The 15560-nt window shown below is 41.9% G+C and overlaps 1 protein-coding gene across 2 annotated transcripts in view; it reads right to left on the reverse strand.

The window, feature by feature from the left end:
• The window catches only part of RECQL (RecQ like helicase), a 32784-nt gene extending 17239 nt beyond the window's left edge, over positions 1 to 15545 (reverse strand). The window contains exons 1-5 of one of the 2 annotated variants that reach the window (XM_027541491.1): positions 15443 to 15528; positions 11818 to 11865; positions 11450 to 11587; positions 2964 to 3161; positions 1939 to 2118 (exon numbers count right to left, since the gene is read on the reverse strand). In XM_027541491.1, the coding sequence (XP_027397292.1) occupies positions 1939 to 2023 (85 nt within the window). In that variant the 5' untranslated portion in view covers positions 2024 to 2118; positions 2964 to 3161; positions 11450 to 11587; positions 11818 to 11865; positions 15443 to 15528. Of the gene's footprint in view, positions 1 to 1938; positions 2119 to 2963; positions 3162 to 11449; positions 11588 to 11817; positions 11866 to 15442 lie in introns of both variants that reach the window. The other variant, XM_027541490.1, reaches the window with a different exon arrangement.
• Positions 15546 to 15560: the final 15 nt, after the last annotated feature.

The following is a 15560-nucleotide window of genomic DNA, read 5'->3' on the forward strand; positions in this document are numbered from 1 at the left end:
TGACTCAATGGACATGAGTTTGGGTAAACTCTGGGAGTTGGTGATGGACAGGGAGGCCTGGAACGCTGCAGTCCATGGGGTCGCAAAGAGTTGGACATGACTGAGAGACTGAACTGAACTGACTGTAACTTGTGGTCCTGCCCACCAATTCAGACTGATTTTCAAAGCAGCTTTAGCAATATGCCACCTATTTCTTACCTTCATTATTACAGAAAGTAAATATGAATAAATGATAAGCCAAATAGATGTAAGATTGTATATAGAAAACTCTCACCTTATCTAGTCCTATAAAAACGTGGAGAGATATCATTTTGAACTTACTATCATACTTGACAATCAGTATTGATAACCTCAGTAAAAGTACATAAATCAAGTCATATACTATCCAGTTACATCAGGAAAAAGTTATTCCGAAGCTTTCCAAATGTGTTGTACAGAAGAAACTAACACAACAATGTAAAGCAATTATACTCCAATAAAAAGAAACAATGAAAAAAGTTCTATGATAAACTACAACAGAAAAGAATATTAAAAAAGGATGTGTGTGTGTGTGTGTGTGTATATATATATATAAAAGTGAATCACTTTGCTGTACAGTGGAAAATAACAATACTGTAAATCACTATACTTCACTAAAAAAAAAGCTTTCCATGGACTTCCCTGGTGGTCCAGTGGTTAAAGATTGTGCTCCCAGTGCAGGGGCCCCAGGCTCAACCCCTGGTCAGGGCAATGGAACCCATATGCCACAACTAATGATCCTGCCTGCTGCAACTAAAGAAAAAAAAAAAACAAAACAAAAAAACCCCACATACTGCAGCTAAGACCAGCACAGCCAAATAAATAAATAATTTTCTTTAAAAAAAAAAAGCTTTCCAAAGCAAACATAGCACCTTGTATCATCCAGAATGATACATGAGTACCTGTCCACTTACTGCACAAGATTAATTCAGTCTGGGCAGAAATCAGTTAACAGTTTCTTGACTGACTCAAGTTCTGGTAATAAATCCCCTTTCTGTGAGAACTGAAATTGTTCACAGCTAAGAGAGCTATTTAGATTGCTAAAATCTTGTGGTCTTAGGTTTCCATAGTTTGTTCCTTAAAACAACCTGGGGCAGAGAGCAGACCAGTTTAAAAAACATATTCAGATTAAGACATTATCATGGATTTCACCCTCTCAACTAGTCCTCTCTGCTGTATTCTCACTTTCTCCCTCTTTACTGGTACCTTCTCACTGTATTTAAATATGGTCAGTTCAGTTCAGTCATGTCAGACTCTTTGCGACCCCATGGACTGCAGCATGCCAGGCTTCCTTGTCCATCACCAACTTCTGGAGCTTGCTCAAACTCATGTCTATCGAGTCAGTGATGCCATCCAACCATCTCATCTTCTGTCATCCCCTTCTCCTCCCACCTTCAATATTTCCCAGCATCAGGGTCTTTTCAAATGAGTCAGCTCTTCCCATCAGGTGGCCAAAGGTTGGAGTTTCAGCTTCAGCATCAGTCCTTCCAATGAATATTCAGGACTGATTTCCTTCAGGATTGACTGGTCTGATTCCTTTTCTAGGGCTTTTTCTCCTACAACATGCTTTTCAAGGATGTTTCAGGAATCAGATAAAAGAATGAACTACTCTCAGTCTTTAACATATCCTCTGTAAGTGAACACTTAAATATCTATTCATGCGTGCGCTCAGTTGTGTCCGACTCTATACAACCCCATGGACTGTAGCCCTCCAGGCTCCTCTGTCCATGGAATTTTCCAGGCAAGAATACTGGAGTGGGTTGCCAGTTCCTTCTCTATTAAATGTCTATTAGTGGAGAGACAAACAAAAAATGCACTTGATTTTGGCAAATACACTATAGAGATTTTTTTTAAGACTTAAAAATATATTCATAGAAATGATGTTTCTTCACCTTAAAATTAATGTTTATTAATACCCACCATCTGAACACAATGCTGGTAACTGGTAACATAAGCTCTTTCCCCCTCCTGTAGGCATAACGAGAAATACCTCCTTTCCAGACATTGTGACGTTAATAGTTTCTAGCTGAAGTGGCCTGAACTTCTGCAGTTTAAAGACATTTTGTAGAACATCTTTAACTTTACCAGACCATGGAAAATCTAGAAAGAGAATAATAAGTAGAACTATTTAAGATTATAATGAGACACAAATGTGAATGGCTGCTTCTATAATAGAGAAGAATCAGATCAATATATATAAGACTTTTAATACTATGGATAATTTAATGTTTATAATAATAATTTTGAGATCAGTTTAACTCACGAAGCTAAGCAAACCAAATTTAATGATATATCATAAGAAAAAGTATATCAGAATAAAATGACAACATTTGCCAGTGAGAAATAAACTACAGAGGAGAAAGGAGCAAGGTCAGGTACTTGATAAATAGTCTGAGTGTTGGTCAGGGAATTCACAGTATCAGAAACCTCAAATACCATGAACCAAAGTTAACAATTATATGGACTTTTTGGTGTCAATATCTTGTTTAAAAAGTGGACAACAAAGCCCAGAAAGCACTGCAATTCTATCAAGAGTTACAGTATTCTAAACTAATGATAAACAAGATGTTTGGCAAGATCCTCAATCAAGGAAGATTTATTCACTAGGGCAGGGGAATGAACTAGACTTTGATGAGGAGTTTGAATTTTTTTCTTGTTTAATTTCTTCTCATTACAACCAAGAAAATTGAGTTAAATAAACATCTTTCTCCAAGCAAATATGTTTCCAATATGTCAGAAACATATTTGGTCTGAATAATAAAGGCTTTCATTTTAAAAGGACGTGGGTAAAGGCTGGTCTGCCTAGTAGTTCCCTTACCACCTAAGGAATGGCTAGTTTTACTTCTAAACTACTAAAAAGCACTGACCCAGACACAACGATTCAATTCCAGTTCAAAGAAACGAGAGGAAACAAAACTTGCAAAGAAAAAAAAAAGAGAGCAAACCTTCTTTATTCCAAGAGGCAGGTGAAGAATCACATTCACTGCTCTCCCCAGCATCGGAATCCTCTAAACACAGCTTTATTCTCTTCGTTAGTACGTTTTTTTTCTGAATGAGCTCCTGCTGCCTTTCCAGAAGTTCCTGGATTTGAATGTCTACTGCATGTAGCTCACTTGTTATAGAATCTAGTTCCTCACTCAGAGCTACAAGGGAAGAAAAAAGATACGATGACCAGACAGAATTAATCACAATTTCAGGTTTCCTTATGATTGATTTTCTTGGTATTCCTCACTATCAACTGTATAAACTTAGAGTAGTCTAGAAGAGTGGTTCAGTGCATGTTTTGGAGCCACCCAGACAGGAGGTATATCTTAGGTCTTCCTCTCACTGGCTGAGCGACCTCAGGCTAAGTACCTTATACTTAACTGAGCCTCAAAATCCCTATCTGTAAAGTGGGGATAATACCTAGCTTTCACAGTATTGCTATAAAAAATTAAATGAGACAGAATTTTGAAAGTTCTTAACACAGTACCTGGTACACAGTTAAGCATTTAATAAAAAACAATTATTAATTTTACCATGGTGTGCTTCCCTGGTGGCTCAGGAGTAAAGAATCCACCTGCCAATGCAAGAGACGTGGGTTCAATCCCTGGGTTGGGCAAATCCCCTAAAAAAGGAAACAGCAAACCACTCTAGTATTCTTGCCTGGATAGAGGAGCCTGGTGGGCTACAGTCCATATGGTCACAAAAGAGTCAGACATAACAGAGCGACTAAACAATAACAAAAATCATGTTGGAGGCCAGTGGTCCAACAATCTTCTAAATGACTTCAGTAAAATGACTAGACTTTAAAGCAAGAGGAAGTTACCTAAAAGTGATCCCCTAACTACTTAGCTATCATTTACAAAAACGTTTGTATTTGGGTTCATACTGTGACATGGTAAGGAGCTGGTGATTATAAACAAGATGACGTATCAGTAAAAAGAGAAATCAAGTGTGCTACTAAAATTGGCATTACAAGGGCAGCATGATAATTTACAAAGAAGCCTTAACATATGATACTAGACAATCCAAATATTAAAGTCAAAATGAGATTTCCTTTTACATCAGTGGAAGCTAGAAAATTTTACAGACATCCTTGCTGCTTTCTAAAACATCTGCCTGCTTTAATCAGTGTCCAGTTCTAATGTCTTCCCATGAGATAAAATCTTATGGTTATGATTTAAAATAGGATGCTCTAGTGTTTCTGTATTGTATCAACTGCTTGTGTGATCCAGGTTTAGGGCCGGCCACCAGTGACATCTGTCTGAGATTTGGAAGGTGGAAATGAAACAGAAGCCAGGTTTACAGTCAACATAAGGTCGGGCGCTGCTGCAGCTCACCTTGTGGCTGATGTGCTGGCTCACCTTGGCCGACAGGGGGCAAAAGTCAGTTCCTCTTGTTGTGCTCAGTCATGTCTGACTCTGTCACCCCATGGACTGCATGCAGCCTGCCAGGCTCCTCTCCACTCTCCAGGTAAGAATCCTGAAGTAGGTTGTTATTCCCTTCTCCAGGGGATCTCCCCCAACCCAGGAACTGAAGCTGGGTCACCTGTACACAGGCTGACTCTTTACAGTCTGAGCCACCAGGGAAGACCAACAATACACAATAGTGAATGAAGCCAAATTTATTGGTGTGGATTCAATAAGAAATTCTGAATTTAGTACACTAAATATAGTGGCCAGGAGTGGCTCTAATTCTTTACTTAGCCGACCCCAAAGATGAATATCAGAAAGTTGGGATGGAATGACACAGGGGTAGGTGCCAATGAAATGGAAAGGCTAGAACTTTCTGGGTATACACTAAAGGAGAGGAACTCGGAGCTTAGGGAGATGGGAGTGCTAGAGTGGTTGATCATCCACTCTCCTGCGATCACCCAGGAGGATCCAGGAGACCCTCCTTTTCCCAAGCCTGTAAGAAATGCATTCATGAGGGGAATGAATCCCTGAAGAGGTCTGGGTTGGCTGTTCTCTGTAAGCCAGGAATGACCATGGGAAGTACTGCCTTTCAACTAGACAACCTGAATCAATGAGAATGATGATTTCTAAGACACAGGGGCTAATTGTCAGCAATTCAATTCATGACCAAAGGAAAGGCAGATGTGGTTCCCAAAATGGGCAACAGAAAGTGAAAGTGTTAGTCGCTCAGTCATTTCCTATTCTTTGTGACCCCATGGAGCCTGCCAGGCTCCTCTGTCCATGGGATTTCCCAGGCAAGAATATTGGAGTGGGTTGCCATTCACTTCTCCAAAGAATCTTTCCAATCCGGAGATGGAATCCAGGTCTCCTGTACTGCAGGTAGATTCTTTACCATCTGAGCCACCAGAGAAACCCAAAGGGCAATAACCAGAAGTAACAATTAGAACAGTCTGACTTAAAGACAACTTTGGCACTGGCTAGGTGATCATGAAGTCTGAAATAGAAATAGATTACATGATCTGTACAGGCAGTATACAAAGGCCTGATTCTGGTGAACACGTCTGATTTGAATTACCACCAAAGAATCATAGTCCTTCAACCAGTGCCCAGAAATGAGCCAATTTATAGATCCAAAGCTCCTTATGTAAAGTAGAGGTTGGGGCTCTTTGAAAAAGGACCCTCATATACAGCTAAAACTTCATGCAATAAATCTTACCACTATCCTTCTCCAGAGAAACTTCAGGTAATTGTGTACTGGGAAAAGGAAAATAACTTCTCAGAAGTTCCTGGACAGCGACTGTAATCTGACAATTCCTGGAGAACTATAATGCCATGATGACCCACCAGTTAGAGTGTGGACTGAACTTGGGCAAAACAGATGATAAATGCCGTTCTGCTCAGGCGCATCACGCAAGGAGCTAGGAGGTCTCTGTGCTTACCTCCCCAGCTCCAGGAGGTGCAATTAGAACAGATACCCCCAGGTGGCGCTAGTGGTAAAGAACTCGCCTGCCAGTGCAGGAGACACAGAAGTGTTCCACAGGTTCCATCCCTGGGTGGTGAAGAATCCCTTGGTGGAGGGCATGGCAACCCAATTCAGTATTCCTGCCTGGAGAATCCCAGGGACTGATGAGCCTGGCCGGCTACAGTCCATAGGGTCACAGAGTCAGAGATGACTGAGGCAACTTAGCATGCGTGCATTCAACAACTGGCTGGTTTCCTGACCTAAGAGTAAGGACTATTATGGTAGGAAGGATCAAGTGGAAGGCAGTAAAAAGAGTGCTTACTACCAGAACAGTGAATAGTGCTGTTCCTCACACAGCCAGGACTCATGGGCCTGGGAAACAGGGCTGGAAACATGGCTCCTATTACCGTTAGTGATCCACTAGTGAAATGTTTGCTTCCCATCCCTGAAACTTTGGACTCTGCTAGTCTAGAGGTTGCCCAGTTAGAACTGCTTCTACCAGGGGAAAAAGCAATGGTTCCATTTAACTGTAAGTTGATTACCACTTGGCCAGTTTGGGTTCCCATGGCCAGGAAACTAAAAGGCAAAGAAAGGGGTTACTGCACTGGCTGGGGCAAATGATCCTGACTATTAAAGGAAACTGGACTGCTATGACACTGCAGAGGTGAGGAGCCGTGTGTCTCGAGTGTGGGGGATCCTCCAGGGCAGTGGTCCCCAACCGTTCTGGTACCAGGGACCGGTTTCATGGAAGACAGTTTTTCCAAGGACCAGGGTGGGGTGCGGGAGGGTATGGTTTCAGGATGATTCAGTGTATTACATTTATTGTGCACGTTATTTCTGTTATTATTACATCAGCTCTACCTCATCATCAGGCATTAGATCCCAGACGCTGGGGACTCCTGCTCTAGGGTTATCTTTTGGTATTCCCACATCCCCTGCTTAGAATTAATGGAAAACCACAAAAACCCATTACAAGCAAACTGCTAAGGCAAATCCCACCAGGCAAGGCCCCATGACCAGGTGAGCTGTTCGCTGAGAACAAAGGGATACGGAAAGTTGAAAAGGCAGTTATAAAATAAAAGGTATAACCACATGATCAGGTGAGACCCAAGAACTGGAATAGCTATTAAGCATTTCTCCTTTATTTTGACATTCCTGTAGAAGCCAATTTTGGATTTCTCTTGTTGATGGTTAGTTAGTTGATGAATGGATGGATAGACTGACCTTCTGGCTCCCATTCCCCTAAATCCTAAAATAATAGGTGTTAATAGTCACTAACTTTGTATCTCAGGATTTAAGTTAGAAGATTATCAAGGAGGATGTGATTGAGCAAGAAGAGGAATGAGCACCATCCAAAGATGAATAAAGAGAATTCCTGTCCTCTTCAGGGGAGAGGATCAGCATGCATTTGTTTGGACAAGAGAGAGCTGTGTCAACTTGGGGAGCCAGAGCTTTAGGAGGTGGAAGTGAAGCAGTAGCTATATTTTCCATATTTAAGAAGGGCAGTGCAAGGTCAGGTCTGGTGACCTCTCCGGCATGGGGCAGCAGCTGGGCCCATGATTCTAGCTGCTGCTAGATATCCTTGGGGAAACAGAGGTGCCTGCAGTTCCCCTGGATCCTGTTGGTTCTCCTCCTTGGGCTTCTCTGAACACTCAGCCAGATGGTGTGCGACTCAACAGGGAAGGACGCCAGCACTTTGACAGGTGCTGCCTCACCTAAACTGGAGGCTTTGAGGCAACCAGAGACTGGTCCAGGTTCTGGTGAGATTCATCTTCACAGGCAGCATTCTGTTCAGGCAATCCCCTTGGCAGAAGCATCTTCTCTTCCTATCTACTGGCACCACTGATGCCAGGCCCACCAACAGACACAAAGAAAGACCCTAAACACTTCCCAAATTCCCACCAAGAATTCCTACAGTCAATCCCTCTTATCACTCACAGTGCTTCTGCTTCTTTCATTGAATCCCACCTAACAGAGATAATGTCAACCTGTGCTACAAAGTCAGTATCACTGCACCCTGGACAAAGTCCTGATTGACTCAGAATATAAGAGAGTAGAGCTAGTTGTAAAAAATCAGGGTCTTTTAATATTTTTGTTCAAAACTATAACCATCTCTAATGCCAGCTTGGACAACACATGACCTTTATGATGAGAGATGAGATTGAAAAGGGAAGGATTTCAATCATTCATCATGAAGAGGGCTTATTACTATATCTCAAGAGCACACAGCATCGAGCAGGGATCCTGCTCCTAAGCTTACAGCTGAAACAAGGGAGGTACCATTCTTCAGAAGCACGACAGTTTCTAGCGATCTCCCATACTGAAGGCCACAGTGAAAAGGAAGTGATTTACCACTTTCTTTGGGAATCACCAAATCCAACTCAACAAACTATCTGAAGGCAATTTCAGAGGCATTTCAAATACAGGTCGACAAGTGGGTAGAACAATAGAAGAGGTGGGTTATTTGAACAGGGTGAAATATTCTAAAAGCAATTGATTTAAAGTAATCATCTCTTCTTAAATAAAATTGATCTATGGCATTATTCAGTTATTTTAAAATCATATCCCAGGGACTTCCCTGATCATCCACAACAAGTTGAGAGTTTGCCTGCCAATGCAGGGCACACAGGTTTGATCCCTGGTCTGGGAAAATTCCACACACCTCAGGGTAACTAAGCCCACGCGCCACAACTACCGAGCCAGCGCTCCAGGGCCTGGGAGACGCAGCAAGAGAAGCCACCACAGTGAGAAGACCGCATACCACAGTGAAGAGTAGTCCCTGCTGGCCACAACTGGAGAAAGCCCTGTGCAGCAACGAAGACCCAGTGCAGCCATAGATAAATAAATAAACAACTTTTAAAACATCATATCCTACTGAGAAAGAGTAAAGTCTTACTAAATAGAATAACTCACTGATATGATCCAAAAATAACTATTTTAACTGAGGTAAGGTTTGGTTCGGTTCAGTTCAGTTCAGTCGCTCAGTTGTGTCCAACTCTTTGCGACCTTGTGGACTGCAGTACGCCAGGCTTCCTTGTCCATCACCAACTCCCGGAGTCCATCCAAACCCACGTCCATCGAGTCAATGATGCCATCCAACCATCTCATCCTCTGTCATCCCCTTCTCCTCCTGCCTTCAATCTTTCCCAGAATCAGGGTCTTTTCAAATGAGTCAGTTCTTCACATCAGGTAGCCAAAGTACTGGAGTTTCAGCTTCAACATCAGTCCTTCCAATGAACTGATCTCCTTTAGGATGGACTGGTTGGATCTCCTTGCAGTCCAAGGGACTCTCAAGAGTCTTCTCCAACACCACAGTTCAAAAGCATCAGTTCTTTGGCACTCAGCTTTCTTTATAGTCCAACTCTCACATCCATACATGACTACTGGAAAAACCATAGCTTTGACTAGATGGACTTTTGTTGGCAAAGTAATGTCGCTGCTTTTTAATATGCTGTCTAGGTTGGTCATAACTTTCCTTCCAAGGAGTAAGTGTCTTTTAATTTCATGGCTGCAGTCATCATCTACAGTAAGGTTTAGTAATATCTATGAAACCCACACTTTTGTCTCTTAGTGAAGAATACCTGGGTTAGCATTTAATATAACTTCAATTGTTATCATTTATTATTAGCCCTTAGGCTATTAGTATGAATCATTAGGCTGTGAGAGATGAAGACAAAATCTATGTCACTATTTTTTTCACATTTATATTTAAATAAATTGTAAAGTTTTGGGGTGTGGAGAGAAGGATTCCATACTTAAGAAAACCATTCCTATAAAGTTTGTTAAGAACCTAGACTTGGTACTCCACTGTCAGTGCTAAGGTCATATTTACTATATCCCTACAAAGAACAGGAAAATAACCATAGAATAAGTTCCTCCCTCTTACCATCCACCTCTTAACTGAATAAACAGCAAAACTTCACTAATAAGCACAAAAGAATCTGGTCAAGTTTATAAAAACAAACAATGTGAGGAAATACATCAAAATACCAAGAGTAGCTGCCTGGAAAAGGTAAAACAGATGTCTTTCTTTTATATTTTAAAAATATTTCAAATAATACCACTTTGGAACTTATCTTAAAGAAATAATCAAAGAAGTACACAAACCTTTTGATTCAAAGATGTCCAATGCAACTTTTTTTATATTTTAAAAGTAAAGACAGCCTAAAAGTTCAAAACCAACACTCAAAGTGTTAATTCTTTAATGCCACTATAAAACAACAAAATACAGAGCAGTATTAAAAACAATATTGACAACATAAAATTTACAGTATGTCTATATTCTTTATCTACATTGTGTTTTTAAGAATCACATTACCAAACATTATGGAAAAAATATGAAAATTTTTGTTGAAAATAATACATCTAAATGGTACAGTATTAATTTTAGTAGTAACATTATTAGTGATTTACACTTTCTACTTTATAATTTTCTTAGGTTCCTAAAACACTATCAAAAAACATATCAGTCCTTGGAACTTTTATGTATTGCATGGTGGGAATGTAAAATTGTGTAGCCACTATGGAAAACAGTATGGTAGTTCCTCAAAAAATTAAACACAGAAATGTTATCCAGCAATTTCACTTGTAGGTATGGTGGTGGTTTAGTCACTAAGTCATGTCCGACTCTTGCAACCCCATGGACTGTAGCCTGCCAGGGTCCTCTGTCCATGTGATTCTCCTGGCAAGAATACTGGAGTGGGTTGCTATTTCCCTCTACAGGGGATCTGCCCGACTCAGAAATAGAACCTGGGTTTCCTGCACGGCAGGAGAATTCTTTACCGACTGAGCTATGAGGGAAGCCCACTTGCAGGTATATACACCCAAAAACTGGAAGCAGAGGCTCAAACAGATGTTTGTACACCAATGTTCGTAGCTGCATTATTCACAGAAACTGAAAAGGGAAATAATTCAAATGTCCCCTGACAAACAAGTGGATAAACAGAATGTGGTATATCCACACAGTGGAATATTACTTAGCCTTAAAAAGATACATGGTACCCAACGGATGAACCTCAAAGACAACACAAAAGGACAAATATTGTATGATTCCACTTCTATGCTGCTGCTGCTGCTGCTAAGTCGCTTCAGTTGTGTCCGACTCTGTGGAGACCCCATAGACGGCAGGCCACCAGGCTCCCCCATCCCTGGGATTCTCCAGGCAAGAACACTGGAGTGGGTTGCCATTTCCTTCTCCAGTGTATAAAAGTGAAAAGTGAAAGTGAAGTCGCTCGGTCGTGTCCGACTCTTAGATACCCCATGGACTGCGGCCTACCAGGCTCCTCCATCCATGGGATTTTCCAGGCAAGGTACTGGAGTGGGGTGCCATTGCCTTCTCCACTTCTATGAGGTACCTAGAAAGGTCAAAGTCCCAGACAGAAAGCAGAATGATGTTACCAGGGGCTTCAGGGAAGTGGGGGAGTGGAAGTTATTGTTCACTGGGTACACTGTTGCATTGACCATCTTTGAATCACGAGCTTTACGTACTCTTCCACTATTTCCTTAAGGTAAGTTCCTAAGTGGTGTTATTTAAAATACTTTTAAAGTATAAAAGAAAGACATCCATGTTTACCTTTTCCAGGCACCTACTCTTGGCATGCAGTGGGGAGTGATGAAAAGTTCTGGAGATGGATACTGGCAAAGGTTGCACACAATGCAGATGCACATAACGCCAGGCATGCAATGCTCTTGACTGTCTGCTTAAAAGTAGCTGAACGATAAGTTTAAATATATTTTACAACAATAAAAACAAATATGGAAAAATATCTATAATCAGAATTATCAAGAAATATTTTCTAAATTTATTTTTATTTATTCCTACTAAAACTTTTTTTAAAAGTAGTTTAAGACTCACAGTAAAACTGAGGGGAAGGGACAGAGAAAAACACACAGTTAGAAAGAAAACAGATTGAACCACAAAATAGAATAATCTCCACGAACCTGAAATGGATGCCATTGTGAAGTTGAACTGGAAAGCCAAATTTCTCCCTAAAAGTGAAAGAAAAATCAGAGCAACATTTTTTTTAAAAACAGTACTGTTGATAATGCTCAATGATAATCTGTCATTACTGAGCACAAAAACTGTTAGAAAGTAAATTATATACTGCAGCGACCTTTCAACAATACTACATGGCTCTTCCTACTCTACTGTTTATGGAGAATTCTCTAGATTTCAGAGAAGTAACCAAAGTCACACAAATACAACAACAAGTATGACACCAAAAACAGTTAACAAACACCCAGTAAATACTTAGTGAAGTTGCAAAAAAAGAGCAAAGCGTAGAGGTTAAACAGCTTTACCATTACATTATTGTGTGTGATTTTAGCAAACTTAAAACAATCTGCTCCTCTCAGCCACTTTCCCTATCTGTAAAATTGGGATGGTGGAACCTATTTTACAAATAGCAAGTTGGATAGATTAAAATACCCCAGATGAAGCAAAACCCATTAACAAAGTAAATTATTCATTTAACGTTTTACTGAACATTTGCTCTACAGGGTTACAATTTAGCCTCAGTTTTAAAAGAGGAATTGGTATTCCATGGAGGGATGAGATTTCGGATGGAGAGAACACAAAGAGTTCAGAAATGGGGGAAAACCTGGTTTGTATTAATATTTCTGAATGGTTAAAACTTAAGAGTACACACGAGCAAGTGAAAGGAGGTGTGAGTCTGGAGGGTAGGAACTTTATTTAGCTTATCCATAATCTCCAAGAACACCTTTTCCAACTCTGAAATGGACAACCAACATTTTCTGAAACTAAGCCAATGTTCTCCGAAGGTAGCTTCAGCAGCACCCTACCCTTACTCAAATTGCTCACCCTATGCCCTGCCTCATGTAGAATTCTAAAGCCACCACTAGGCTGGAAAAATAGGTAGGGTCTTCTGTGACTTGCTAAGAAGCTTGAAAGAGTCACAACACTAAAAGATATTTAAGTAGAGGAGTAAACCAAGGACTTCTAATTCTTTATCTACATGAACATGCCTTCACCATTTCATGGAAATATAATTCTCCTTCTCTGGACTGTAGGGCTTCCCTGGTGGCTCAGAGGTTAAAGCGTCTGCCTCCAATGCAGGAGATCCGGGTTTGATCCCTGGGTCGGGAAGATCCCCTGGAGAAGGAAATGGTAACTCCATTATTAACTCCAGTATTCTTGCCTGGAGAATCCCATGGACGGAGAAGCCTGGTAGGCTACAGTCCATGGGGTCACAAAGAGTCGGACACGACTGAGCGACTTCACCTTCACCTTCCTTCACCTGGACTGTAAGATTCTCCAGCAGGGTAGAGATTGAGTCTCTTCACCTCTATATCCACGTAGCCTAGTAAAATGCCTTGCATATAGTGAAGGCTCAGGGTGGCACTAGTGCCAGTACAAGAGATGTAAGAGACACAGATTCAATCCCTGGGTCGGGAAGATCCCCAGGAGGACAGCATGGCAACCCACTCCAGTACTCTTGCCTGGAGAATCCCATGGACAGAGAAGCCTGATGGGCTATGGTCCATGGGTCACAAAGAGTTGGACACAACTGAAGGAGATCAGCCCTGGGTGTTCTTTGGAAGGAATGATGCTAAAGCTGAAACTCCAGTACTTTGGCCACCTCATGCAAAGAGTTGACTCATTGGAAAAGACTCTGATGCTGGCAGGGATTGGGGGCAGCAGGAAAAGGGGACGACAGAGGATGAGATGGCTGGATGGCATCACCGACTCAATGGACGTGAGTTTGAATGAACTCTGGGAGTTGGTGATGGACAGGGAGGCCTGGTGTGCTGTGATTCATGGGGTCGCAAAGAGTCGGACACGACTGAGTGACTGAACTGAACTGAAGGGACTTAGCATCCAGGCACACAGGTTTGCTAAGATTGAAAGCAGAAGCTTTCTCCACTCTTATGAAAGAATGTAGTCTACAACTCTACAACCATTTCCTCCCACTATTTTAAACAACTCCTTTGATTATATCATTTTTAAAAAACTGCTTATAAACTCCTTCCCCAAATGATGTGATTTAATAGCAAAACCTAGCTGAATGTAAAATATGTTCAAAAATTAATGAGCTATGTATAGCAGGTCTGTCAGAAGTATACCTAGACATTGTTTAAAATCCAAAACAAAGGGAGATCAGCCTTGAAAATTCCCTGGGCAGACAAAACCAACATAGCCAGACAAACAAAGCTTAATTTAGCTTATTTTGAAAGACTAACTTGACCTGGGGCACTTCGCCTTTCTGCCTCTGGAAATCAGAAGCAAAACTTCCACTGTTTCCCAAGATTGCTATGAGGTAACCACTAACCAATTCTCCATCTTTTAAGAAAATGTTAATATAACCAATCAGTGTGAAGAATAAACAATCAATGCCCTCTTACTCAGAGAAGGCAATGGCACCCCACTCTAGTACTCTTGCCTGGAAAATCCCATGGAGGAGGAGCCTGGTAGGCTGCAGTCCATGGGGTCGCTGAGGGTCGGACACAACTGAGCGACTTCACTGTCACTTTTCACTTTTACGCACCGGAGAAAGAAATGGCAACCCACTCCAGTGTTCTTGCCTGGAGAATCCCAGGGACGGGGGAGCCTGGTGGGCTGCCGTCTATGGGGTCGCACAGAGTCGGACACAACTGAAGTGACTTAGCAACAGCAGCAGCCCTCTTACTAAACAAGCTGCTTTGTATTAACTATATAGCCCTGAGCCTAATTCCATGTTTCGATTTGAGTGCTCTTGGTTGTCAAACTGTCTTTTTGGTGTATATACAATGAACCTTTACTAATTACTACTTCCATGATTCAGTGGTTTTACTTCTGCTATATCTGAACTTTTGACAGCATCCTTCGGAAATACTTTACAAGGTCTCATGTCAGTCATGCACGCTTGACATCAAGTGTTGCTGTTGTTCAGTCGCCCAGTCATATCTGACTCTTTGCGATCCTATGGACTGCAGCACGCCAGGCCTCCTTGTCCCTCACCATCTCCCAGAGTTTGCCCAAGTTCATTGGTGATGCCGTCCAGTCATCTCATCCTCTGAAGCCCTCTTCTACTGCCCTCAATCTTTCCCGGCATCAGGGACTTGACACCAAGTACCAGAAGCTAAATCACACACACACACACACACACACACACACACACACACACACACACTCTTTCCGCCACCTGGGTTTGGCTGCAACAGCAATTTAATAAAACTCTCCGTCACGCTTAGGCGTCCCCTCTGGCTTTTCCCAATAAACAGTGGTTGCAAATAAAAGGCTTTGGTGACCGAGTCTCCTGCCTGGAAAAAGCTGGTGATAAAGAGACCGACCCGCAGTGGAACGTGCCCCTAAAGGCCCGAGTTCCATTAGAACTGGGCGATGATGGAGAGTTCCGTTAGAGGGGCGAGGACCCCTGTTTCTCCCTCACCAACGTATTGGTGGAAGGAAGTGAGCCGGCCTTCCCCATCTGCCAGGAAAAGGAATGTTAGCTCTTTCAAAGAGATAACAGGAGTTACCCCAGAACCTCTCCCCAGTGAGGTTAAGAAAAACATTCCCCCTCCTCGATCTCCGACCCCAAGACCCCCCTGACTCAGGTCTACCACTTACCCGTTTCAGCCACACTCCAATAAAAACTTCCCGCCACCAGGCTTTCCTTTCTCTCCAGCCGGAGGCACTCACCCTTCCGGGTCGGTCTTCTCAACCAATTGCAGGTACTACCCTTCTC

This window comes from Bos indicus x Bos taurus, chromosome 5, assembly GCF_003369695.1.
Source record: "Bos indicus x Bos taurus breed Angus x Brahman F1 hybrid chromosome 5, Bos_hybrid_MaternalHap_v2.0, whole genome shotgun sequence".
NCBI classification, from domain to species: Eukaryota; Metazoa; Chordata; class Mammalia; order Artiodactyla; family Bovidae; genus Bos; species Bos indicus x Bos taurus.